General features: G+C 61.8%; 1 protein-coding gene across 2 annotated transcripts; it reads left to right on the forward strand.

Moving 5' to 3' along the window:
* Positions 1 to 137: 137 nt before the first annotated feature.
* KIRREL1 (kirre like nephrin family adhesion molecule 1) lies at positions 138 to 25,652 on the forward strand. Of its 2 annotated transcripts, XM_052797335.1 has the most exons (15): positions 138 to 403; positions 17,145 to 17,294; positions 17,874 to 18,023; positions 19,492 to 19,649; positions 19,760 to 19,910; positions 20,590 to 20,695; positions 20,839 to 20,987; positions 21,083 to 21,210; positions 21,306 to 21,432; positions 21,603 to 21,703; positions 21,808 to 22,006; positions 22,168 to 22,275; positions 22,417 to 22,556; positions 22,669 to 22,746; positions 22,921 to 25,651. In XM_052797335.1, exons 1-15 carry the CDS (start codon positions 352 to 354, stop codon positions 23,389 to 23,391), a joined length of 2,268 nt encoding a protein of 755 aa, XP_052653295.1. In that variant the 5' UTR covers positions 138 to 351; the 3' UTR covers positions 23,392 to 25,651. The 2 variants fall into 2 exon arrangements, with proteins under 2 accessions (XP_052653295.1, XP_052653294.1); XM_052797334.1 differs by lacking the exon at positions 138 to 403 and having other exon boundaries at positions 17,017 to 17,294; positions 22,921 to 25,652.
* Positions 25,653 to 27,138: the final 1,486 nt, after the last annotated feature.

Genomic DNA, 27,138 nt, shown 5'->3' on the forward strand with positions numbered 1-27,138 from the left:
ACACAAATTCACCCCCCAACATGCACGCGCAGAACCCCCCCACCCCCACCCCCGCTCCCCCCCCCCTCCCCCACTCCCCCCCAGCCGTCCCGAGTTGCCGCCCCCCCCGCCCCGCCCCGCCCCGCCCCGCCCCGCCGGCAACAGCGCACTCCGGGGCTCGGCGCGGAGCGGTGCGGAGCCCGGGGCCCTTCTCCGGTTCCATCTCTGGTTCCCGGTCCCGAGTTCTGCCCGGCCGGGTCATGCTCTAGCGGTGCCGGTACCGGGGCGCGGGGCCGAGCGGGGCGGAGGAGCGGAGCGGGGCAGCGGGCCCCCCCCCGCGCCCCCTGCCCGGAGCGCGGCCGGGACGGGAGCATGCGGATCCTCTTCTTCTGCCTCCTGACTCTCGCTGATACCCACGGACAAGGTGGGTACCGGGCGGTACCGGGCAGTACCGAATAGCAGCAGCGCGGGGCCGCCCCAAGTATGACTCCCAACTCCGCGGGCAGCGCTCCAGCCCCGGCTGGGTTCGGGCAACGGCTCCGCTCCCACCCGGTGCCCCCCCACTCCGCATTCCCGGTAGGATAAAAGCGAGTTCGAGCGGGGAAGGCGGTGGTTTCGTCCGCCGGCAACCGGCGGTTTGGTCTGGGCGGGGGGGGGGGGCGGATCCTGGTGTCGGTGCGACCCCAGGCCCCGGCCCGGGTGCTTGTACCCCGGGTCCGGTCCTCGTGGACCACCCCCCTCCGTTACTGGGCGGTCGTGATGGAGCCGGGTCGGGTTCTCCTCCTGCCACCCCGGGGCTGTGTCTGTTACCCCGGGTCTGGTCCTGTTGGATACCCCAGTCTGGGGTCAAGGTCTTGTGCGTCCCCCCTGTGTCATCGTGTGTCCCCTCCCACCACACATCTGGGTCCTGGTCCCCCCCAGCCTGGTCGCACGGGCGTCCCCAGGCCCGGTGCTGCTGGAGCTGGGGAGGTCGTGGTGAGGCTGGAGAAGTCAGGGTACGGGGTGGGCAGCGGTGGTGGGATGTGGGAAGTTGTGGGTGTTGGGAAGCCAGGGCAGGTGGGGGGGGGGGGGCGGTCAGTAGGGTGCCCCAGCAGTGGGGACCCAGCTCTGGGCACCCCAGGTGCTGGGGGGAGCCAGGGCTGTGAGGGTGACAGGGGCACCCAGCCTGGACATGGCGATGCTGGCGGGGAGCTGAGTGGGGGCTGCTGTCCATCCATCCGCAGGGAGTGGAGGGGGTATCTCTGGGGAACAGCCAGGACCCTCGGCTCCTGACCCGGGCAGCCCTTGGGAGAGGGGCTGGGGGGAGCGTGGGGCACCCTTCCTCCCCCCCATGCTTGCTTTCCAGGGCCTGCTGTAAGCCAGGGAACAGCCTGAGCCCCCCCTCACCAAGTCCCTGTCTGACCCCCAAAGGACTGCAAGGTGCCCTCTTGAGGAAACTGAGGCACGGGGAGTTGCTCGGCCAAGGTCACGCAGACCAAGAGAAGCAGAGTGGGGGGACAGCCCCACTGCCCCCCCCCCCAGGGCCTCCCTGCCCCGCTGTGCGAGGGGAGTGGGGAAGTGCGCCATAGGTGCAGCGAGCTCGCAAGGTCTCAGCTGGCTTGTCCCTCCACAGGGCTGGAGCCGGGTATTGCCCTGCACTGAAGCAGCCCCTGCACGGCCTCCAGTTCCTTCCCTGCTGCAAAATCCAATCTAATTTTTAATTAAGGGGGCGGTGTTGCTAAGATGCCAGGAGGAGGGAAAAAAATTGAGTTGACCCGGGGTTTAAAAGGAGCGTGCAAAGCCTCTTAGGGGGCCGGGGGGGGGGGGGGGCAGATCCCAGGCTCCCCTGCGCAGGGCTGGGGGAAACACCGCAGGACTCCGCTGCCCTCCCAGGAACAAAAGCACCCGCTCTCCCGCCCGGTGCCATGTGGATCTCATCGGCGAGAGGGGCCCAGCTCCAGCATCGGCGGAGGGAAGAGTCGTGTGGTTGGGCCCAGGGCTCTGGTGGGAGGGGAGGTTGGTCACATCGCTGGGCAAGGGACCCGGTGACCCCCCGGTCCCTCCTGAGCAGCCCCGTCCCACGGCAGTCCCCACTGTCTAAGTTTTGCTCTAGCCTCAGAGAAGAGCTTTGCTATAAATGGTGGTGCAGGAGGGGGGGGTCCTGCTTTTGCTGGGGGACAAAATTTGGGGTTGCCTCCCCCTGGAGCCGGGGCTGTGCTAGCTGGCGTGTGCACGCGTGTGGGGGGGCCGGTGCCATTCATGTCCTTGCACACAAAGATGTTGAATGGGTTTCATCACTCTTCATTTCTCACTAAATAATTTTCTGTATCTTATCTAAATGAAACCCATTATTCTTCCCCCCATTTCAATCACTCGCCGTGATTGCGCCTCAAATTGAAATATTTATTCATTTTCTGGGTGATTCTTTCTCTCTGTGGTTTTTTTTTTTTTATTCCCTCCCCCCCCCTTTCCCTCTCAAAAGCTGCAAAATTGAAACACTGGAGAGATGGGGGCTCATGGTGGGGTGGAAGTGGGGACTTGTCCTTGGGGGGGCTCATGCCAGCCACCCAGTGGCTTGTGGGCTGCCCCAGTGTGTGGCTCTGAGACCCAGCACACTCACTATATGTCCCCAGCCAAGCCCTGGTCCCTTAGGAGATGTCACCGCTGAATGAGCAGGGGTGGCATCAGGTGGTTTGGGGTCAGCCTGGTCCCGTTGCTGGGGACTTTTTCAGGTGAGCTTGGATGGAGCTTGCTTGGATGGAGCTTGTATGGAGGGATGTGGCACCTTGGCCCGATTTCTAGGGCAGGAGGGATGGTGCCAGGGCATGGGACAACCCTGGCTGGCCCTGAACTGGGATGTTAATGCCCTCGGTGGCTCCCCAAGGGGGAAGGAGGTGAAGGAAGGTCCCGGTGGTCCCAGCACAGCCGAGGTGATGATGGGGATGGGGAGATGATGGTGGGGATGGCAGCGGGCACCTGCCCATCCTCCCTCCGGCGGAGCAGCGGCAGAAGCGGCTCGGCTCCCCGTACGCTGCCGGAGCCACGGTGGCGTGATGTGGTTTGTAAGATGACCGTTGTCTGCTGCAGGGTAATAAAAACCCCCAGGAGATGCTCCAGGGCTGAGATGTGGTGGTGGGGGAGGATGGTGGCCCTCGCCCCCCGCCTCCCTGGGGCTGGGGGCTGCGCCAGAGCTGGTGGTGTTCGACATCGTGCCCTGGCCATGGGCACTTGGGGACTGGTGGTGATACTGGTGACCCCTGGGCTCTGTCCAATCCTGGGGGTCCCCGGGCTTCCCTTGGGTGCTTGCCTGGGGTGAACCCACCGTCCCTGTGGGCACACGGTGCCCTCAGCCCGGAGCTGCTTTCCTGGAGGAGCTGATCCATCCCTCGCCCCAGTTTGGCCTTGCTGTGTCCAGCAGCGTGTTGACGGTGGCCGGGTTCTGCCTTGCAGTGTACCTCCCACCCCCTGATGCTGTGCGGACCCGAGCCAGCTGTCCCCCACGTCCCCACCAGGCAGAAGCCTGGATCACCACGATTGTACCTGCCACCCCTCCAGACCCCTGTCCCCAAAACCCCTTGGTAGAGGGGACAGAGCCGCAGCGGGTCACCGCAGCCTCCCCACAGCAGGATGACACCCCCAGCCCTGCAGCCGCCCTGCAGGAAACCATTTTGGCAGCTGTGATGGGGGCTCTCAGGCACCAGTGGGGTTTTGCCAATGCTTTTCCCTTCTCCAGGACAGGCACAGGAAGGGGATGAAACCCCTTTCCCACCCTGGGGATGCCTCCATCTTTCCGCAGGGAAGTAGAACGAGGGAAGGGTGCATCGCAGCCCCACAGGAGGGGTGCAGATCAGGCCCCCAGCTCTGCCCCGCTGCGGGGCCGGGGCCAAGGCAGCCTTTGGGGCCGACGAGACGGGCCCTGCCGCAGCAGCCACCGCCCCGTGCCGGGACTTGCCTGGGCAGTCTGTGCCAGGGCTGAATCACCCGCTGCCGCTCTGGGGCCCGGTTCGCTGGCGGAGAGGCAGCCAGCCCAACCGCGGAGGCCCCCTGACAGCCTCCTGTGCCGGCCCCGAGCACTGCCTGTGCCGGCAGCATCCTGCCTGTTTTCTGCGGGACCCAGAGCTGTCTGTTTGTCTGTCTGCGGTGACCTCTGGCAACCATCCAGAGGTGAAATCAGGGTCGTTGGGCGCCCCTCTCCCACTGACCAGAGCTGAGTGGCATTAATTACATTCCCATCCTTTAATTTGGGATTGGCTTAATCCCGAGCCAGCTTTCCTCCTGGCCTAGATCCTACCTGGGATCCTGGCTCGCAGGGATGCACGCCCATCCTGGTGAGCACATCCCCAGGAATGCCGGAGCCAGCTCCGGTCACGGAACTGTGGCATGCAATGGCTGCCCGGCCTCGGTGCTCCACCACTGCCATCCATGGGTCCATCCGTCTGTCTGACACGCAGCCCCCCACCATGTGGGCAACACGGGGATTATAGCTAACTCTCCATAAAGATTCCCCTAATTGCTTGCCTTACCTCAGGTTTTATCATCAAAGCATCCGTTATTCCCTCTCTAGCCTCCTTTTCTTTTTATTATCTCTTAATTAATCACTCTAGCTTTCACACTTACCAGATAATTACAGTCTCCTGGGCACACAGCTCATTTTCATAACCTCCTGCTCCCAGCCAGGAGTGGGCACGGAGTGGGAGGGAGGCAGCGAGCGGGGAAGATGGAGGGGACGAAGGGACCATCCCGCGCTGGCAGCGTGACCCACGTCACTTCTCTCGGTGGCAGCGTGGCCACTGTGTCACCCTCCAGATGGGCAAGCGGGCAGGGCTGGGTACCAGCCCACAGGAGAGGGTGCTCAGGTGATGACCCCCCCCCCAGGTACCAGCCCAAAGGGGAGGGTGCTTGGCAAGCAGCGCAGCCAGAGGATGGGACAGAGTTAAGGGTATCTGGAAAAGGGATGGAGCTCTGGTCCGGGATGCAGCCTGGACTTTGCTGCAATACATCTGTAGGGGCTGGGAGCTGGAAAATGAGCTCCTTTCCACCCACCCGCCACAAAAGTCCCGTCGGCGTGGCATCAGATGTGGTGTGGCTGGTGACGCCAGGCCCTGATGCTGGGCTGGATCCCAGCGATGCTGGGGTCGCTGCCGCGAGGGGATGGCAGGAAGGAGGGATTTAAAGAGCAAACCCACTTGGGGAAGGCGTAGGGAAGGGAAAAAGGGGGAGAGAGGCCTTTTCTGCAAGGGTTGGGACATAAAGGGCTGCCAGCGCTGCCATGGCAACGGGCGGATTATGATCCAAATGGAAATCAAAATAAGAGGTGGGGGAAAGCAAAAGAGTGGAGTAAAGGAGGAGGGGAGGAAAAACAACTTTTATTTCCAATCGGAGAGCAGTTGTGTGCCTTGGAGGGGTTGCCATAGGAACGGCAAAGAAAGGGAGCTGGGAAAGTGTGTGCGAGGGAGCGCGCGGGTGTGTGAGGGAGCGTGCGCATGCGGGGGCGTGCGAGGGAGCGTGTAGGTGTGTGAGGGAGCACGTGGGCGTGCAAGGGGGTGCGTGTGCCTGCGGGAAGTGTCGCAGGCGTGAAGGGGGAAGTGGGTAGAGCAGTGAGGCAATGCAGAGGAGCGGGATGAAGGCTGCAGCCCCCTCGTTGGGGTCTCCCCTAGGGCAAACATGTCGCCCTTGGCCTCTGACACCAGGGACACCCAGTGAGCTCCATCCCGTGGGTGCTGCGGGATTGGGGGGGGCACCCAGGCTGTTCCGTCCTCAGGTTGCCTCCGAGCATCCTTGCAGGCATGGGAGTACCACGGTGCCGGAGATGGGAATATCCAGGTGCCGCCACTAGGCTCAGAGGGTGCCGAGGACAAAGCGGGGCTGGTCTGGGTGTCCAGTTCCCATCGCTCCCCCAGACAGAGCAAGCACCCTCTTAACCCCTTATGGGGGGGGGAGTTCCAGCCACCCCCCCTCTTGCTTCCTCCCATCCCTTTTTTCTTTTTATTCAAAAAAAAAACCCCAAAACCCCACCTTTTCAAGTGGATTTGATTTAAAATAATAGCTTTAAACGTTAAAGAGGGGATTTCCTGTCCTGCACTGCTGCCAGCCTTGATTTGGGGCATGCAGAGCTCCATCATGTGTCCCCCAGTGAGGGCTGGGGGTGCTGAGCCCCCCTGGCTGGGGCCGGTGGGCTGCTGGAGGTGTCTTGGGGGCTCATGATGGGATGGGGGACGCAGGGTGATGGGCTGGGTGCTGCAGGGTGGTGTGTTTGGGTGAAGGCTGGAGCAGGCTCCCTGGGGCCAAGGAGGAGCCAGGAGAGCGGCAGTGGGGAAACCGAGGCACAAAGCGCTTTGCTTTCCCCATCAACATGGGCAATCCCAATGCAGGGCCCCAGCTCTCCAGCCAGCTCTGCACCCAGCAGCGTTGGCCCAAAAAGCTGGGGAGCAATGAGAAGCAACCCCCTAAAGCTAAATGTTCCCCCCTAAAATGCGCCCCGCCCCCAGCCCCTTGCCTGGGGTCTCAGCCCCCTACTCGCTGCGGGGCAGGCGTGGGGAGCTGAGGGTTAAGCTCTGGGTTTTCTTTCTCTCCCTCGTCTTCCAGAGAGCCTTGGCAGGAAATTCCTCAAATTCCAGGCTTGTGGGATCATTGCTGGGCTCTGACCGCAGGAGTGGGGAGCAGAAGCCAGGGCTGCTCCCTCCAGCTCCAACTTCTCCTGAGCAGGATTTGCAGAGCCCCAGAGGGGAGGGAGGGCTGCGTGTCCCCTCCACCCCCAAACCCCAGGGTCACCCCAGTAGGGTGGGTGCCCCCATGGTCGGAGATGTGATGCTCATAGGGACCCCAGCACCCAGCTTGGGGTGACCAAGCTGGTGTGCGGACTGCTGGGCTCAAACTTCCATGGGACACCACCTGGCCTGCCCCCCCCCCCGCCCCAGATGTCCTAAGTGGGGTGCTGAGTCCCTCGGGGACCCGAGAACCCCAAATCCTCACAGCGGGGCCCCGTGGCTGGTTATGGGATGTGACGTGGCAGCTGGGGTTCCCCAGCGTGGGGAGCCTTGCGGTTTGGGTGGCCAGCTCTTGTGGGGCTCCCACCCCACCGGGTCCCCTGCACTGCTGCCATGCCATGCCAGGGCAATGACTCCACAGCCAGGCATGGTTGGGGAGGAAGGAGCCAAAATTCCTGTCCATGTTCTCCCTTTGGGAGCAAAGGGGGAAGGGAGCACCCAGGCTGGGGGACACACACACACAACCTGGGGTCCCCACCACATTTGGGGTCCAGCCAGAGGGAGACACCAACCCATGCCCAATCCCCAGGGATTTTTTTTTCCCTTCAAACCCATTTCCTCCCAGATTTGTTTTTTTATTAAACCCCCTTTGCCAGGGATCGAAACGAGCTGCTGCCAACTCCATCAGAGATGTTGAATTGAACCTCATCTCATTACCAATGCTCACGGTGCCGCCTTTACCAGTCGGGACTCAAGCCACCCATGGGGAAACTGAGGCATGACATGAGGCGTGCACGCCCCATCGCACACGTGGTCCCCCTGACCCTAATCAGGCGGCTAACGAGGCTGGGGCTCGTCCTCTGACTCATCCTTTTCCATACGTTGGGACGCGGAGGCCCGTATCGGAGCCTCGCGCTCTCACAGCTGCTTGTCCCGATTCAATGTGAATGATAATCCCATTATTAAGAGATGTCTCATTAAGACATCTGTAACGAGAGCGCTTACCAGCAGCTTGGTGGAAGGATGCCAGCGCTGTTTAAATATTTTTTTTTCCCCCTTCATTAATGATTAGGGATTTTTATTTCCCCCCACACAGACACACTTTTCCCAAAGAAGAGCTCCCCTCCCTCCCCCCGCCCCACACGCACACACAAACAAAAGTCTTAATTAGACATTGTTCCTAACAGGGATATTACACAAATTAATTAAACTCAAGCCAATAAACAGCACTGCTCCATAATTCTGACAGCCCCAGAAATGAAAAGGAAATAACAAGGGGAGAGGTTCCGCCAGCTCCTTCTGTCTGCTGGGGGGGGGGGAGGGGGCCCGGATGCCTGGGTTTCTCCGCGACGGTTTGGGGGGGGCTCGGGTCAGGGTCTGCACTGTCGTTGTGGGGCTCTGACCTGGGGACCCACTGGCTCTGGTCCCCACTGGGAGATGCTGGGTGTCCCTGGGGACATCGCATGGGGTGGGATGCTCAGGGTAGGGGATCACTAGGTTGGGGGGGGGAGCTGGGTGCAGGGAGGAGTGGGCTGACCACGGGAAACCCGGGTGGGAGCAACATCTGCAGCGTCCCGCACATCTGTAGCGTCCCGCACATCTGCAGCCCAGGCCTTTGTTTGGCAGTGCTGCGAAGAGCAGCGCTGGGAAGAGGAGGAGGAGGAGGAGGTGGAGGAGGAGGAAGGCTAGGGTGCAAAGGCAGCCCCGATCTGTGCCCTCGCCCCTTCTGCAGAGCCCCTGAGCATCAAAGGTGCAGCTCAACCCTGGCTCGGAGGCAGGAGCGTGCAAAGGCCCCGGGGACCCGGCAGGCAGCCCCCCACCCAGGGGTGCTGCGGGGACGAAGGAGCTTGTTTGGGGGTGGCGCAGGGGGTGTCCGTCCTCGCCTGGGGCATGCACACAGCTGCACACGCAGGCATACACGTGTGCACACACATTGCCTGCGCTCCTGCTCCCAGCTCTTACAGACACAGATATTCCTGTGCAAGCACCCAGCGGGTGCATGCACACACGTGCCCGCTCCCGCACAAGCACCCAGCTGGTGCGTGCGCACACACGCACACTCCCATGCAAGCGCACAACCAGTGCATGCACACACATGTGCACATGTACATCATTGCAAGGACAGAGCTGGTGTGCACACACATGCTCCCGTGCAAGCATGCAGGTGGTGCATGCACACACATTGACACATTCCTGTGTGAGCACACAGGCCAGCGCATGCATACACATGCACACACACCCCCCCATGTGCAAACACATAGCTGGTGTGTATACACACACACCCCGTGCAAGCACACAGCCAGTGCATGCACACACTCGTGCACATGCACTCCATAGCAAGGACAGAGCTGGTGTGCATGCACATAGCTGGGGTGTGCACACATGCCCACGCATTCCATTGCAAGCACACAGCTGGTGTGCACACACACACGCACACGTGCAAGCATACAGCTGGTGCGTCCCCCCCCCCATCGCCCCTTGCACCCCTTGCCTGCTGGCCTTGCCCGGTGCCCCCCGTACCCCCCTCCTGTGCCCCCTGTGCTCCCCGTGCCCCCCGCATCGCCCCGCATCACCCCGCTCGGGGCCGGCCGAGCCCTTTGTCTTTCTGCCTGGCTGCCCCCTTTCACTGGGATTGACGGCGGGAGAAAGGGGTGGAGTTTTTCCACCAACTTTGGGTGGCCGGCGGGTCCTTCCCCAGCGTAGGGCAGGTGGGAGGGAGAGAAAGACCCCCAGCCTCCCCCCTTTTCCCCCCCAGCCCCTGCCTGCACTGGGTGGGGGGCAGGAGTGGGATATCAGGGTGCAGGGATTCCTGCCGGGACCCCCAAACCAGGGTCCCCTTAGGGTGAACCCTTGGTACCTCCTCAGGGGGGTGAGGGTGGCTCCACTCTACCCTGGACCCCCATGTGTGGCCTTGGGGACATGCACCAAGCCCCGTGGGGCAGCAGTGGTGTCCCTGTGGGGCAGCAATGGGGATCCCAGCTCCCCACAGTTCCCCCTCCACCCCCAGCCTGGCTTGTTTGCCATACCGCACTAAAGCAATTCATTTATTTTCTTCTATATTTTCTCTCTCTGCCCAGCGCTGGTTTATATTTTATTGGCATCTTTGCAGCGCTGAAAGTAATGTAATTACGAGGGGAATTTATATGTTGTTTTGTAAGTTGGGAGTTCATTTTTTTTTATATTATTATTATTAGGTGGGGAATATTTAAGGCTCCTCGGGAAGGAAAAATAGAACCCAATTCCACCACGTCATCTCCCCCGGTATTTATGCCTCTTCCCAATGAGATTTTAATTGAAAATTGTTTTGCATGGTCCCTGCGTTGCGTGTTTTTACCCTGCCTCTAATGATGACCTGGGGCCTCAGCCCATCTTCCCCCACCATGTACCTGGCCTGGCTGTAAAAGGCAGGAGATTCTGGTGGAAAATTTGGGGATGGGTCACGCCGGCAGCAGAGGGGATGGGGTTATCCTTGGAGCTGATAGACCCCCATCTCCCCTTGATCTCTCCCTTCCCTGTGCCTCAGTTTCCCCACAAGGATGGCCAGCATCTCCTGGGGACCATGGCAACCCAGGGAGTGGTACCCGGGGTACCAGGGACTGTGCCCACCACCATGGGCATCCTCCCACCGGGCTATTGATGGGGTCCGACACAGGGATGCCGGCACAGCATGGCAGAACCCATCTCCCTGCCCAGGGAATAATTGAGGTGGAATATTTGATCGGATGGGAAATGAGCTGCTAAATTTGTTGTGAGATCGGTGTCACCAGTGATGGTGACCGGGACTGGGAAATGAGAAATCAGGAGGTTACGGGAGAAGCCAGTGCCGCTGCGGTGGGGACATGGCATGTTGGTTTGCCAGGGACATGGAGGGACGGCAGAGCCGGGGTCACCGCAGACACTTCGGTGGCACGGAGGGGATGGGGAGCCCCGGTCCTGATGGGCACCCATCCTGCATCCTGATGCTCCGGGGGATGCTGTGCCAGGGTGGCACGGTCAAGGTGACCCCGACCGGGGCACGGGGAGGCCGTGGGGACCCAGCGCTGCCAAAAGCGGGTGGGGAGGAGAGGCGGTGGGGCCGGGGGAGGGGAACCAATCTCCTCCTCATTTGTTTTTATAATTTTGCCTTTTAAAAAATGAAAATAACTGGAGCATCCTTTCCCTGGAGAGCTTCGCTACCACCAGCTTCGGGAGCAAGGAGTGGAGCGGGGAGGCATGGAGCAGCCCCTGCCAGCACCCTGCCAGCCTGCTGGGGACGCCCCAGTGTCCCCAGCCATGGGGAGGGATGCGCAGCCCCAGGGGAAACAGCGTGACTACAGGGGAGTCCGTGGGTGGTTTGTGGGGGCTCCTGTGTCCCCCCCAGCCTTGTTTTCCCCGTCGGGGGGGTTGGGTTAAAACAGCCCCAGTTCTGCCACTGCCATCGAACATACAGAAGTAACGGCGTCAAACGCAGCGGTGGCCAGGGATGCTCGGCTGGGCGAAGCGATGCCCCCCAAGATGGTGGCTGGGGTGGAGGGGGGCCGGGCTGGATGCAGCCCCGTCCCAGTGCCTCCCAAGACCAGGCACTGGGCGCTCGCCAACGATGTGCTGGCGTCATATGATGGTGTTGAAATACTTTCCGTTCCTGCCGGGATGGGGAGGACCTGCCAGCGCTGGGAGCGGAGCCAGGGCGCAGGGTCCAGAGGCAGCCGGGATGGGGACAACCGGCCACCAAGGATGCTGGCGCGGCAGGGATGCTGCCAGCTCCCCACACATCATGGAGCAGCGGCTGCAGGATTCAATTAATGAGGAATTAAAGGATAGTAATATTCAATTAATGTCAATCAGAGCAGGATTATAGGAGAGAGATTTTGGTCAAATGGGGTCGATGCCATTTTGACAAGGATGCGCCAGGGGCTGATAATGAAGCCGGGGGGGGACACACGACAGAGCTTCAACCCCCAAATGGTATGGCGGGCACCAGGATGGGTCCCCGGTTGCCGGTGCCCCTGACATCACCATCCCAGGGTCCCCTCTGGAACTGCTCCGGCTTTGCCACCCACCATCCAGCCACATTAGCGTTAAAAAGCCAAGAGGAAAGAGAAGAAAATAGAAGGCGGCATTGAGTGACTTCGAACAAGGAGCGGAAGCGGCTTCTCCTGCCAAGCTGCTTTCAGAGCGCCCGGCTCTGCCTGTTCCTGGCCAGCGCTGTCATGCCGGGGTAATCACGGCAAAGGAGGCTCATAAATTGTTGATGCCAACAGGGACCCTCTCTAGCAAATATCAATTTACTGGCTGGGAGCTGCGGGCGAGAGCACTGCTGGGGTGGGCAGCCACTGGTTGGGTTCCCAATCTGCTGGGGCCAGCAGTGACCGGGGGATGCTACAGGAGATGGTCGGGGGCATCCCCAAAGTGAGGACCCTCCCGGGTCCTCTCCGGAAAACCTCGCCGGAGCCTTGTCCCAGCCCTGCTTCCCATCCCTGGGGTCAGGATGGGGCCCCGCTGCCACCCTGGGCCCCCCCAGGGACATGCAGGGTGTGGGGGGGTCACTGGCCCCCACCAACCACCCAGAGACGTGGCTGGGTTTAGCTGAAAGACCCAAATTGCTGGAGCCAAAAATAGCCCCCGACGCCAGGCGGTGAGGGGGGAGCGCGGGGATGTGCCAGGGCCGATCACGTCTTGGCACCGGCACATCCCCGCAGCAAGGCACGGCACAGCTCTGCCAGCACCCGGCAGGATGGGACCCTGCGGGGGCTGCGTCCCCGTCCCCAGTGGGATCCGTCAGCAGGCCGCGGTGCTGCTGGCTGGGGTTGAGCTCAGTCCCCTTCTGTGCCTCAGTTTCCCCACACAGCTGGTCGCAGGCGAGGGGTCCGCGGGGTCCCCTCCATTGTTGGGTTATTTCAGGGCTGGCTGCAGCACTTGCGCTTTTTTTTTTTCCGTACCATTGCCTCGCACTGGGTGACGAGTGGCTTGGGGCGCTGGCACCAGGGCCGTGACAGCGCGGTGACAGCAGAGGGGGGATGGCGATGGCGACCGGGACAGGAGCGATGCCCCATCCACAGCATCCAGCCACGGCCTCATCCTGCCCTCCTCTCCCATCTCTTCCTTTCCGCTCTGCCGGGCAGGGCCACAAGGAAGCCAAATCCTCTTTTCTCTCCCACAGAATAAAACCAGTGGAGGGGGTTTTTTTTTTCTCTTTCCCTCCCTAATTTTTTTATTTTTTCTTTTTTTTCAATATAAATAGAAGCGAACAACTGGGAAGAGGAAGGGGGAAAGGCTTAAATTTAAAAGCAGCCAGAAGAGGAAGGGGAGGAGGGAGAGAGATAAAATAATAAAAAAAAAAAAAAACACAAAAAACCTCTAGCACGGAGAGATTTAGCTCCATCTGAAAGCTGTCAGCACGAATAAAAAGCTTTTCTTTGAACCCTGAGTTTAATAGCGAGAGGAGAGAGAGGGAGATTGGAGCACCAGCCCCAGGGCTTAATCAGCCCTTCATTTGATAAATAGAGGGAGACAGGGCTGGGAGTGGGGCTCCCCGGCCCCCACCGGGTCCCTGCACCTCGCCGGCCTGCCCCACACCCAGGGGACACGCGGGAGCCACGCGTGGGTCCACGTGTGGGTCCATCGGGGGCACGGGAGAGCCCTGCAGGGATCCCACATGCCTGCCTCTGCCCGTGCCCCCCATGCGTGTTCCCACACGGAGACACATTCCCTTGCACACATGCATGTTCCCAACACCCATGCGGGTGTTCCCAGACACATGGGTGAATTCCCATGCATGCATGTATATGCTCCTGGGCACACGTGTGCATTCCCACACACATGCATGTTCCCATGCACACAGGCACATTCCCATGCACATATGCATGTTCCCATGCTCACATGCATGTGTTCCCATGCACACAGGCACATGCTCCCATGCACACGTGTATTGCCATGCACACATGCATATGCTCCCATGCATTCCCATGCATGCGTGTTCCCACGCACACAGGCATGTTGCCATGCACACATGCACAATCCCATGCATGCATGCATCTGTTCCCATGCACACAGGCATGTTCCCATGCATGCATGCATGTGTTCCCATGCACACAGGCACATTCCCATGCATGCATGCACAATCCCACGCACACAGGCATGTTCCCGTGCACACCTGCATGTGTACCCATGCACACATATATGCATGCACGCTTAGAGCCCAGGGCCTCAATCCTCTCCATGCCTGCCACAGGGTGAGGAGTGGGTGGGATCGGCTGTGCCGAGGTGCCAACACTTCCCGGGGTGGGCGGCGTGGCGAGGCAAGGCGGGCACGGTGGCGAGGCAAGCACCCCTTGCCTTTCAAGCCTCCAGCCTTTGGGAAGCTGCCTGTCTCCTGGGCATAATGTCAAGGCCCCGCAACATGGAAAGACTTTCAGCGCTCGCTGTGCCGTGGCAATCACTCAGCGTGCAGCCTCCCCCGCGCCCGCTGGCCCCTTATCACCCTCCTCCAGACTAAACAGCCCTTTGCCCAGCAGGACAGGCAGCGCAGGGGGTTGCTTGATGAGGGTGGAGACATTCAAGCCCCCCACCCCGATACCTTGGAGCACCCCCAGCAAAGCTCATTTGAGGAGGAGAGGGAAAGGGAAGGAGGCAGAAACCCCCTGCAAGCTGGCGTGCAACACGTGCTGATGGCTCCTGCGCTGTGACAACCGCCGCCAGCACCCACTGGTGACCCGTCACCTTGGCTGGCATGGGGAGGGGGGGGTAGCACCAGCACCCACCAGTTCCTGCCCCGGGGATCTGCTGCATAGGGTGCTGGGGTGCGGGAGGGTCCTGGCGATGGGTGTTTCAGTGCTTGGGGACAGCTGCGTGGTGACGGGCATGGGGGGCCGGTGGCAGTTGCATCCCCTCTGCACTGGGTGGGTACCATGGGGCATCCCTGCTGCAGTGGTGCCCTCACCCTGCCGGGGAGGAGGGAGGTGCTGCCTGGGGAGCTCGCACCCTACATACCCATGGCAGCCGATTATCTGCTGCTGGGATTAGCAGCCAAGTTGGAGTTTGCAGGAGCTGAGCAGGGGCAACATCCCCTGCACCAGGGATGCTGGCACAGCTGGAGGAGGGCAGAGCATCCAGAGTGGGCAGCTCCTCGCTGCCTGCCGTTGTCACCTTCATCTGCAGAAAACATCACCCATGTTGCGCCATGCCAGCCTCGTACCATGCCAGGCCTGTGCCGTGCCAGCCGGGTGCCAGGCCACCGCTCCCCGTCGGGCAGGCAGAGGGCTGCGGGCGTCCCTCCCGTGCTGTCTGGCAGGCGGCCGCCGCTGCCTTTGCCTCCTCCCACCCGTCTCGCTCCCCCTTTCCCGGCTCTGATCTTCCCTCACGCCCACCTCTCTCCAGGCACCTTCCTCTTTGATCGCCGCTCTGCTTTTTATTCCCCCTTCCCCTCGGCCCCCCCATTCCTGCTCCATCCCTCCCCTCCTTCCCCCATCTCTCCCACTCTCTCCTTCCCTTTATCTCCCTCCCTGCCTGCATCCCTGCTCTGTCTCCCCTCCCAGGGGGGGCCACAGGGCTGGCAGGCGTGGGCTGGGGGGGTGGGGCCAGGGCGGTGGCACGGGGTCAGTCCAGGGGGGGCCAGGAGCAGTGACTGTCCGCAAATCACCACTGTGGGCTGCAGGTCCCTGGTGCACGGCCAGCAGTGCTGCGAGGCCTGTTGGCTGCACCCTGTTGTGCTGGGGTGCCCCGTCATGGGGATCCTGGGGTGTCTGATCTGGAGGTGTCTTATCCCAGGGATCCTGAGGTGCCATGTCCCAGGGATCCTGGGCTGCCCCATCCCAGGGATCTTAGGGTACCCCATCCTGGGGATCCTGGGGTGCCTGATCTGGGGGTGCTCTATCCCAGGGATACCTGGGTACCACATTCTGGGGAACCTGGGATACCTCATCCCAGGGATCTGGGGTGCGATGTCCCGGGGATCGTGGGGTGCCCAATCCCAGGGATCTGGGGTGCCATGTCCCGGTGATCGTGGGGTGCCCAATCCCAGGGATCCTGGAGTGCTATGTCCCAGCAATCCCAAAATATACCAGGTCCCAGGGATCCTGGTGTGCCCCATCCTGGGGATCCTGGGATGCCTGATCCGGGGTACCCCATCCCAAGGATCCCTGGGTACCCCATCCTGGGGATGCTGAGGTGCCACATCCCAGCAATCCTGGAGTGCTTAGTCCCAGGGATCCCAGGGTACCCCATCCCATGGGTCCTGGGGTGCCATGTCCCGGTGATCCCGGGGTACCAAATCCCAGGGATCCTGGGTGCCATGTCCTGATGATGCCAGGGTACTAGGGATCCTAGGGTGCACAATCCTGGGGTTTTGGGGATGTCTGATGCTGACTCTTTCAGCGTACCTGTCGGCAAAGCCTGGCACCTGGGGATGCCGCGTGTGGGTTGTGGGGTCTCTCCAGCTCAGGACCCTGTGGATTGCCATATCCCCACCCTGTGCCAGGACCCATGGGCAGGCGCCAGGGCGATGGTGGCAGATCGGTCCCCCGTGGCGGGCATGGCGAAGAGGGTGCCAAGCGCCAGCATGTCCTGGTCCCTTTGGTGGGAACAGGCAGCCCGGCTGCACCTCAGCACCACGACGTCCGCGGGGCCGGCGGGAGGGCGGAGGCTGCCGGGAAGGGAGGCAGTAGCCTGGGCTGCGGCAGGGGGATTTTGGGAGCTGTCGGGGGCTTTGTTTGCAGGATCAAAGGCAGGAGGGAGGCTGGAGCCCCCAGGTCTCCCGGGACAGAGCACAAGCTGGGGACAAATCTGAGCAGGTTGGGGTGCCTGAGCTGTGGCTGTGCCTGTCATGGCCGTGGCAAGGGCATGGGGCACCCCATGAATGGCATGGTCATGCCGTGCTGTGCCGTGCCAGGCCCAGCAGGGCCATGCAGGCGGAGGCCATGCTGGGGACTTAGTGGCTTCATTATCCACAGCTCACTCATCCCCAAAAGGGATTTCTGCCTCCCCCTCTCCTGCACCATGGCGGAAATCATTTGAATATTTTAGAAAAAAGGCTCTTAAGGGAGGGAACCGCTGGAGGAGAGGCAGCTCCTCCACCTCAATGCCCCTCTCCCCACTACCCTCCCAGGGTCCTGGTCCCCATCCCCTGCCTTGGGGCCAGCAGCACACGCATGTGTCAGGCACACCCGCACTGGCACATGCCATGCGTCCCCTCCCTGCCGCGTCCTGGTCGATACCCACTAGCCGTGTGACGGGCGCCGTGCTGGGGCACTGAGATCAATCCCAGTTGCTGCACAGGGCTGGGGCTCAGGGGCACGGCGGAGCCCGGCTTGGGGGGGGTCCAACACCCCCAGCAGCCCCTCCAAAACCTCCAGGGACAACGGGGACCTCTGGGGGGGTTCCTGCTGGGGCTGTGCTGGAGGCAGCTCCGTGGCAGCTCCATGACAGAGCACCGGGCGCTGCCGGCATGGCCACCAGCATGCGGGGCACCCCGAGCCCTGGCTGATCCCCTTCCTCTGTCCACAGTGGCACAGACGCGGTTCGTGGAGGAACCAGAGGACCAGACAGTGGTGGCTGGCCAGAAGATCATCCTCTCCTGCGTGGTGCTCAATTATTCCGGGATCGTGCAATGGACCAAAGATGGCCTTGCCCTGGGGATGGGGCAGGGGCTCAAAGGTACCCACGGGGCCGCAGGCGGTTCTGGGGACGTCACCGTGTGGGGCAGGGGCTGTCACTGAGCGGGAGGCTCTCGGGTGTTACGTCTCCTGCGGTGGCTGCTTCCCTCCTCTCTGTTTCCCAGCTCCCTGTGCAGCATCCCCGGCTGCCATGGGGCCGGTGCCATGTGCCCCAGAAGCGAAGCACCAGCTGGGGCTGGGTGCCCATGCTCTGCTCCTTCCTGCGTGTGCTGGGGTCCCTGTGCACACCGGGGTCCCCATACACACTGGGGTCCCTGCATGCACTGAGCATCCCACATGCACCAGGGATCCCACATGCGCCAGGTCCCCACTGGCTGCCCATGTCCCCACCAGGGCTGGCAGCAGGTACAGGCAGAGACCTGCCTGCAAGTTGGCAGCCCCTCAGGTCTGCCCAGGATGTAACCAAATGGGCAGGAGCTGATTCTCCATGAACAGGGGGTTCCCTTCCACACTGGCCTCTCCTCCCTGAAAAAGGGGCCCTGGAGCATCCCCCCAGCCCTAGAGAATTTGGGTAAACCCCATCCCCTCCATGTTGACCCTCCCCATGCTGTCCCTGCAGCCTGGCCACGCTACCGCATCGTGGGCACAGCCGACTCGGGCCAGTACAACCTGGAGATCACTGATGCCGAGCTCTCCGATGATGCCGCGTATGAGTGCCAGGCCACCGAGGCTGCACTGCGGTCCCGCCGGGCCAAGCTCACCGTGCTGAGTAAGAAGCCAGCCCCTCACTGCACCCCGTGTCCCCCACTGCACCCCACATCTCCCGAGCCATCGCAGGGAGCACGGCTGCTCGCAGGCACAGGAAAGGCTGTCACTGCCTGCACTGCTGCCCTCCCCCTTCCCTCCGGCAGCCTGGATGTGCCATTATCTTTAATGCCTTAATCTATATTCACGCCGTGGCTGAGTTACGGGACCTACGAGTGCAGTAACTTTGATTTCCCTGACTTTTGTGTCTTGTAAAAAAAAAAAAAAAGGAAAGAAGATGCTGGAGCCGCAGCAGAAATGTTGCATGAATGGGGTTTTGGGGCAGATTTCTTTTCTTTTCTTAATAACATTTTTTTTCCCTTTCTCCTTCTTTCCCTGGCATTGAAATTCCCATTAGAAAGACAGGAGATAAAAGGCACACGAGCAGGAGATGTGGCTGGGGTACTGAGCAGCATGGTTCTCCCCATGCCGCAGCCACTGGAGCCCCCCCAGGCAGGGACTGTCCCTGGGGACCCCCAGCCCGAAGGGGCCACGCTTGGCCTGGGGGGCTGTGAGCCGGTGGGAACAGCCTTGCCCCAGAGTCTTTGGGGCGGCACTGCCAAGGCTGGGGGTACCTGGGGTCTCCTCCATCCCCTGACAAGCTTATTGGGGTCCCCCTGCATCCCCTGCCCATTGTTGGGGCTCAGCTGGGGCAGGGCAGGGGGTTCTCCAGGCAGGGGGGTCCCTGGGCAGAGAGATCCCCAGGCTGGGGGTTCCCTGGACAGGGTGGGGGTCCCAGGCAGGGGGTTCCTCTGGCAGGGGGGTCCCTGGGCATGGGGGTCCCTGGGCAGAGGAGGCTCCTGTGGGTATTGGGGTCCCCAGAAAAAGGGGGACCCTCCCTCTCCGCCCATCCTACAACCACCTCTGCCCATCCTACTACCACACTCTTCCACCAGACACCCAGTCCCCATTCCATCATTACCGCCAGCTCCCCGGGGCGGTTCGCAAACAGCCAAGGCTGTTCCAGCGCATCCATCTCTGCACGCATGGCACAAAACCCCCAAGCCGCCCTCTCCAAGCCCCCACATCAGGGACACCCCAGGCCAGGCAACTGTGCCTGGCTTGTGCCTCCTGCCCCGGCTTCTGCCGGCACGGTGTCACCTTCCCGACACCAAACGGCATCTTTACCTCTCCCCGAGAGCCGAGCCCTAATAAATCAGTAACGGGGCTTTAACTCCTGATCAAAAAGAGGATTAATACCCACGTGGCGCCAGCCTAGTTGACACTCTGCTGTCAAATGCTGCCTGCAGCTGCAGGCAGCAGGGAGGAGGTCTGCCTCCGCTGCCCTTAAATCACTCTCCCGTTATCAGAACAGCATCAATTTTTCAGCATCACGTGGCGCAGAGCAGGGTCTGCCTGTGCCCGGGGCTGCAGGCAGGAGCCCTGGCTCCAAGCAGCTGGCACCCACCTGGTGTCCCCTCTCCCCTCTGCAGTCCCCCCCGAGGACCCCAGCATCGATGGAGCCCCCGAGATCCTGCTGCGTGCAGGGACGCCATACAATCTGACCTGCCGGGCACGCAACGCCAAGCCAGCGGCCACCATCGTCTGGTACCGGGATGGGCTCCAGCAGGACGGAGCCATCACCAGCACGGTACGAGGATGCACTGGGACCCCGCATCCACCCCCTCCACCCCACGCCATGCCTCAGTGTCCCCAGGGCTGTGCTGGGAGCCAACAGGGACCGTCCCCTCTCCCTGGCAGGAGGTGTTGGCCGACGGCAAGCGGGAGACGACCACCAGCCAGCTCGCCATCAACCCAACTGACCTTGACATCGGGCGGGTGTTCTCCTGCCGCAGCACCAATGATGCCATCCCAGCGGGCAAGGAGACCTTCATCAAGCTCAACGTTCACCGTGAGTCAGTGCTGGGGGCAGAGGGGACAATCCCTGCATGTCGGTGGCACGAGGAAGGCAGGGAGAGGTGGCACAGGGGTGCAGCTGGGGCAGGGAACTGGAGACAAGCTCTGGGGGTACCTGGGTGTCGTGGGGGACCCCAGCCCCGTGTTTGGAGCTGGGTCCCTGCAGAGGGGCTGTGCCCACGGGGGGGATTCACCCAGTCCCACCCGGCTGGAGGTGGGAGGCCAGGCTGGGTCTTCGTGGTGAACACCGACCTCCAGTGGCTGCTGCGGGAAGGCTCTGCCCTGCCAGGGCCCGGCACCCACCGCCAGCACCCACACCGGGCACGGATGCTGGGTGCCCACACCAGGAAGGGATGCTGGGTGCCCACAGCAAGCATCCACACCGAGAAAGAATGGTGGGCACCCACGGTGAGCACCCACACCAGGCAGGGATGCTGGGTGCCCACACTGGGAAGGGATGCAGGGCACTCACAATAGACAGGGATGCTGGTTGCCCACACCAAGCATCAGAGCTTTTGGGATCTCCCACACCACGGGCCATGCCCTGGGTGGCAGCGTGGGGAGGGGACGATGCAGGCAGCACTGGGCAGGGGGATTTTTTCTTTGTCCCCTCTCCCTCTGCCACGCTGAGCCTGTGCCAGCACCCGTGACGGCTCCGTCTGCCCTCCCCGCAGATCCCCCGACTGTCACCCTGTCCATCCAGCCCCAGACGGTGCAGGAGGGCGAGCGGGTTGTGTTCACCTGCATGGCGACCGCCAACCCTGAGATCAAAGGCTACAGGTGAGGGTCCCGCAGCACCCCAGGAGGTTCCCCCCCCAACCTCCTGGCTTGGGTTCGGCATCATATGGAGATGGGGGGGGGTCAAAAGGGGCCCTGGGGGTCCCCTGAACGTGCCCGCCTTGGGTCTCTGCCCCCCCCCCCAGGTGGGCCAAGGGAGGGGTGATCATTGAGGATGCCAAGGAGAACAAGTACGACACACAGGTGGATTACACTTTCTTCACGGAGCCCGTGTCCTGTGAGGTGCACAACGACATCGGCAGCACCAACGTCAGCACGCTGGTGGACGTGCACTGTGAGTGGGGCAGCCCCCTCCCCGACACCCCCGAGCTGCTGCTGCCACCTGCCCCAGGCTCTGCTCCTCACCCTCTTCCTCCCCCCACTCTCCAGTTGCCCCTCGGATTGTGGTGGACCCTAAACCCACCATCACAGACATTGGCTCTGACGTGACACTGACATGCGTGTGGTCCGGCAACCCGCCGCTGACCCTCACCTGGACCAAAAAGGAGTCCAACATGGTAGGGTCTGGTGGCTGGGGTGGGGGTTGGTCCAGGGGGGCGGTCCAGGGGGGCCTCGTGCCCCCTCCCTGATGCCCCATGGCACTTGCATCCAGGTCCTGAGCAACAGCAACCAGCTGTACCTGAAGTCTGTCACGCAAGCCGACGCAGGGCAGTATGTCTGCAAAGCCATCGTCCCCCGCATAGGTGTGGGCGAACGCGAGGTCACCCTCTTTGTCAATGGTGAGTGCTCCCCACCCTGGGAGCAGGTACCAGCCCCCCCGTGACAGACCCTGCTCCAGGGCACAGATGGGTTGATGCCATTGCAATGCCCATGATGAGCAGTGCCTGTGGCACAGCATGTGTCCCCCTCAACCCAGCGTTTCGGTCAAGCTCCCCATTGCTTCTTGCAGGACCCCCCGTCATCTCGAGCGAGGCCGTGCAGTACGCGGTACGTGGGGACCGCGGCAAGGTGGAGTGTTTCATCGGCAGCACACCACCCCCGGACCGCATCGTGAGTGCCGCGGCGGGGGGCCGGGAGTGCCATGGGGGTGCTGGGGACAACGCTGAGCTGCAGGTGCTGACGCAGCCCCCTCTCCCCCACCCTGGCGGGGCCAGGCATGGGCCTGGAAGGAGAACATTTTGGAGGCAGGGACACTGGAGCGGTACACAGTGGAGCGGACTAACACGGGCAGCGGGGTCCTCTCCACCCTCACCATCAACAACGTCATGGACGCCGACTTCCAGACCCGCTACAACTGCACGGCCTGGAACAGCTTCGGGCCGGGGACCGCTATCATCCAGCTGGAGGAGAAAGGTAGCGCCGGCATGGCACCGTGGCTGCCTGGCACGCCGGGACACTGGGGAGCCCAGCTAGGTCTCGGGCGTTGCAGGCAACGGGGCTTCAGCAACAGCAGGTGCCCTCCTGGCAGTGCCCCTGTCCCTTGTCGCCAGCTAACGTCTCCCCATCTCCTGTAGAGGTCTTGCCCGTGGGCATCATCGCCGGTGCCACCATTGGGGCCAGCATCCTCGTCATCAGCTTCCTCGTCGCACTCGCCTGCTTCCTCTACCGGCGCCGGAAAGGAAGTGAGTGGGGGACACAGGGGGTCTGCAGCCACAACAGAGGGAAACATGGGTGCTACCCATGGGGGGGATGCTGCCCACGGGGCGGGGAGTGGGAGGATGCTGCTGGTGGCCACCTCCATCCCTGATCCCGCATGTCCCTAGGCCGTAAGGATGTCACCTTGCGCAAGCTGGACATCAAGGTGGAGACAGTGAACAGGGAGCCCCTGACGCTGCATGCGGACCGCGACGAGGACACGGCCAGCGTCTCCACGGCCACCCGCGTCATGAAGGCCATCTACTCGGTAAGGGACACCCCATGCCAGGGTGTCGCCCTGCAAGCATCTTTCCCTGCCCTGTGCCGGGACAGATCGGACCAGGGAGGAACGAGCCCATCTCTCCCCCCCTCTCCTGCAGTCGTTCAAGGATGACGTGGACTTGAAGCAGGACCTTCGCTGTGACACCATCGACACCCGTGAGGAGTACGAGCTCAAGGTCCGGTGATGGTGCCGGGGCACGTGGGGTGTAGAAGAGGGGCAAGTCCCGGTTTTGTCCCGGAGGCTGCAAGATGCTCAGTGGAGGGGGCCGGGGCTCGTGGGTCCTCTCCCCTGCAGAGCCCAGTCCCTGCTGGGCTCAGCACGTCCCCCCACTATCCCTGTCTCCTTGCAGGACCCCACCAACGGCTACTACAACGTCCGTGCCCACGAGGACCGCCCGTCCTCCCGAACCGTCCTCTACGCCGACTACCGCAACCCCGGCCCAGCACGCTACGACACCCGCCCGCCCTCCCGCCTCTCCCACTCCAGTGGCTACGCTCAGCTCAACACCTACAGCCGTGGTCCCACGTCCGACTACAACGCCGAAGCGGCACCGGGTCCTGGACCCCCTCCCGGCACAGCGGCTGGTGAGACGGCAAGCCAGCTCTCCTATGAGAACTATGGGGGTCATGCTGCCTTCCCGGCCGGCACCGGTTATGCCACCTACCGCCTGGGGTACGGTCAGCCCCCCAGCCTGGACCGGGCACCCTACGACGCCTACGACCCCATGGGCAAGTACGCCAGTGCCACCCGCTTCTCCTACACCTCCCAGCACTCGGACTACGGGCAGCGCTTCCAGCAGCGGATGCAGACGCACGTCTAGGGTGGGCAGGGGCTGGCAGGCAGCACCGAAAACAGGGGGGTGGGGGGGCACAGGCAACAGGGGTCCACAGGTACCTCACGACTGTCCCCTGATATTCAGGGGCTCATCCTGACCCTCCTGTCCCACTTCTCCTCCGGCGGCTGGACTTCCCATGCCGGGGTTTGCTGGTGGTGGGGACGTGCCCCAAGTCTCTTCGAGCTTCCACACATTCAGTTCTTTCTTTTCGGTACCTTCCCAGAGGAGGGAGAGGGTTGGGGGGAATCCTCTCCCCCGTGCCCACCCCATCTCCCCCCCTTCCCACCTAGCCTCAGCGGGTGCGTGCAGGTCCGCGCAGCTGTTGGGGCCGGCTCTGCAGCCTCCGCTTTCCCCCCCACCCCGGATCCCCCCCCGAGCTCCACAGGGCCGGATCCTTCCCCAATGGGTCCCCAGTGCCCCTGAGCCAGCACCCGCTTCTCCCTCCTCTGCAGGAGCAGGGGGCTGCACATGAGCTGCCCCCAGAAACACCTCCCCCATCCCAGCCAGACCCCCGTGCAAGGGAGCAGGGAGGTGCTATATGTGCGTATATACATGTCTGTATGTACGTACATATATGCAATGCCTGGTTTCTGGTTTCGCGCAAAAAAGCCCCATTCGCGCAAAAAAGCCCCATCCCAACCCGTTCCTGTTCCCTGTGCCTTGATTTCGGGGACAGCCCCCACTCGGGGCCGGCTCCCCCCTTCCCCATCCGTCCCACCTGCCCACAGCCCCTGCGCCCACCCTTGGAGCTGCAAGCAGGGGGTGCCCCGGGGGTCCCAGGGGATCAGGACCAGTGAGTTCTGAACAGCAGACCCCCAGTGTCTGTGTGTCCCCCCCCATACGCACACTCATACCTGTGGGACAGGCAGCGGTGGATTTCCATCCCGCTGTTGTCAGCCTGACCCTGAGCAACATGCTGTTGGACCGGCCAGCTCTGTCCCACCATCACTGCCACAGCCGGTGGCACCAGCCGGCATGGGGATTGGGGGGGGGGGGGGTCCTTCTTATGAATGTATATAAAGGGTGTAAGCACCCTCCCAGCCACCAGCAAGCGTTACAGCTCTGCAACCCCATCCCCAGCATGCTCATGCCCCAGCCCCGAGGGTTTGGTGAATGTTTTGAGCCGTGGCAAACCAAACCAGCCAGGAGCGGGAGCTCGGCCAGTCCCCCAGCTCCAAGGACTGGAAGGTACTGGGCAGCCAGGGCGATGGGGGCCCCGATTTCGCTGCCTGCAGCAATAATGCTCGCCCGGCCGCTGGCTCAGGAGCTGGGGGACGGGGGTCTTGCCGGGGTGTGATGAGTTTTGGAGGGAGAGTGGAGGCACAAGCCAGGTTTTGGCTGGGGAGCCTTTCCCAGTCACATTGCTGCCCGAAGCTGTCCCTGTGGTCCCTTGGGATTAGGTACGAAACACCTCCCCATGTATGCCTGCCCCACAGGGTCTGCCCCGGGAAGGGGGACGTACTTTGGGGTCCCCATCCCACCGAGCACACCCTGTTCCCAGCCGCCAACAGAGCCGGACCCCCGGTGGGCTGGATCTGGCCCCGTCGCCAGCAGGTACGATTTTGTAGGGCTGCTGGGAGGGTTTGGGAAGGGGCTGGCAGAGCCGTGATGCTGATGCAGCCCCAGTGGCACAGCCAGAGGGCGGGGAATCACTTACCCCCCTCCTTTCCTCCTTGACCCCCCCCCCCCAAAAGGTACCGTCAGGACGGGCCAAACCCTGGAAGGTGCTGAGCCCGCGCCCAGCCTGAGCCTCTGACTGCAGGACTGCGTGCCATTTCTTTTAATGGTGCCTGATGTAACCCCCACCCCGACACTCTTCTCCTCGCCCCGCCCCCCCCCCACACACACACCCCCTCCCCGGGGACAGCCCCGTTTTTGGGGGGCTCCCATCCCAGGTGCTGCACCCCCACATCGATAGCAATAGCCACTGCGGCAGCGCGGGACGGGCACCCTGCCCCAGCCATCCCCGGGTGCCGTGAATCGAAGCCGAAGCTTTAAATTAAAACTCCCCCGGGGTGGGGAATGGGGCTCCCCCCCACCCCACCCTGAGACCACGGCTGAGCCCCCCCCTTCCGGCACCGGGTGAGCGGGTCCCTTCCTTAGCACAGGCTGTTTTAGACCCCTAGAGACATGTATCTGTGATCCCCCACCCTGCCCCAACCTCCCATTTTTTATTTTTCATTTTCCTTTTTTTTAAATATTATGTACTATATTTTTAGTCTTAAACACAATATATTATATATATTTAATTTTTTTATATATATATATATAAATATAAATGTTAAAAAAGGGGGCTGCAGTTCGCCTTTGTTCTGCGGGAGCATCGTGATGGGGTGGGCGCAAGTGACACCCCCCCCATGGGACAGAGCAGCTCGGAGGGGCTGGGGGGGGGTCTGCAAGGTCTTGGGGGACCCAGCGTTGGGGACATGGGTGCTACAGCTGCCCCAGGGAGGGACGACCTCCTTCCCCATGCCCAGCAAGGGGCAACACTTGAACCTGGGGTGAAGTTTGCTCTGGTTCCCGTTCCCAGTGGGGACATGGGCCGGCAGGGCAGGGGGGGTCCACTGGCCCTGCGGACACCAACCAAGCAGCCGAGGGGGCAGCAGGATGCGCGCTGGGCTCCGCTGACCTATTTCGGCGATGCTTTTAGCCAGAGCCGATGCCAGGAGGGGCAGGGGAGGCTTGCCAGCCCCTCCACATCCAGCCTGGCTTTTTTTTTTTTTTTTTTTTTTTCCTCCAGAAAACCCTGCAAACAGGCTTGCTTAACGATTTTGTTTCCTTACAAATGTAGCCTATTACTCGGCATGTTTCCATGCCTGGTTTATTATGCATCAACCAAGCAATTTGCCTCCTGCTCCCGGGGACCCATCTTTAAAACAAAAAAGGTGCTTTGTCATCCTTAATGGTTTTTGCTGGAGTGAGGAGCAGGCAGCTGGAAGCACGGATAGACGGATGGATGGAGACAGAGGAAAGGAAGAGACATTAAGTTTCTTCTCCGTCCATAACCCCTCTAACTCAAATGCTGCCACGCGAACCAAGCCAGGCAGCTTCAAAGAGATCAGCTCAGCACCGAAATCCAAGCCCCGGAGGTGTTTCTACCTTGCTGAAGAGGCAGCCTCCTTTCCCCAGGAAACAAATCTCCCCTCCTCGCCATCCGGCTAATTTATTCCTGAGATGTATTCTAATTTATTCCCCAGGACGGCAGCAGGCTCACCGCCTCCTTGCAGCGGCACAGAAATCTCTCGCCTCATTCTTCCTCCCGCTTCCCTCGCTGAGGCTGAAGCCTTCGGCAGGGGGGGAGCAGGAGGGGGTGGAATTTGGGGTTGGCTGTGTGATTTTCTTGTCGCTTCCATCTCCCTGCGCACCCGTTCTCCCCTCGATGCGACAGAGAGGAGGGTGGCAGGCAGGAGGGTAGCATCTCTTGCCAATGTTTGGGGGTGCAGGTGAAACCCCTGCCCTTGTCCCCGCATTTGGGGGGGGGCGACACCCAGATGTACCCACCTTCACATCCCAGGGTTTTTTCCAAAATCCACGCCAAGAAACACAACCCTGCAGCTTGGAGCTTGAGTCACCCTGATGACTACAGAGAGTTAAAAAAAAATAAATTAAATAAAGATTCCTTCATGAAAACCATCATTTGTCTCTCAGAGCCCAGCGCCTGATAACAACACGCTGTAACCAAAGAGAGATACGATTCCTGTCCCCTCCCTCAGCGCCAGTTGTCATGCTGGA

Source organism: Harpia harpyja, chromosome 9, assembly GCF_026419915.1.
Source record: "Harpia harpyja isolate bHarHar1 chromosome 9, bHarHar1 primary haplotype, whole genome shotgun sequence".
Lineage (NCBI taxonomy): Eukaryota > Metazoa > Chordata > Aves > Accipitriformes > Accipitridae > Harpia > Harpia harpyja.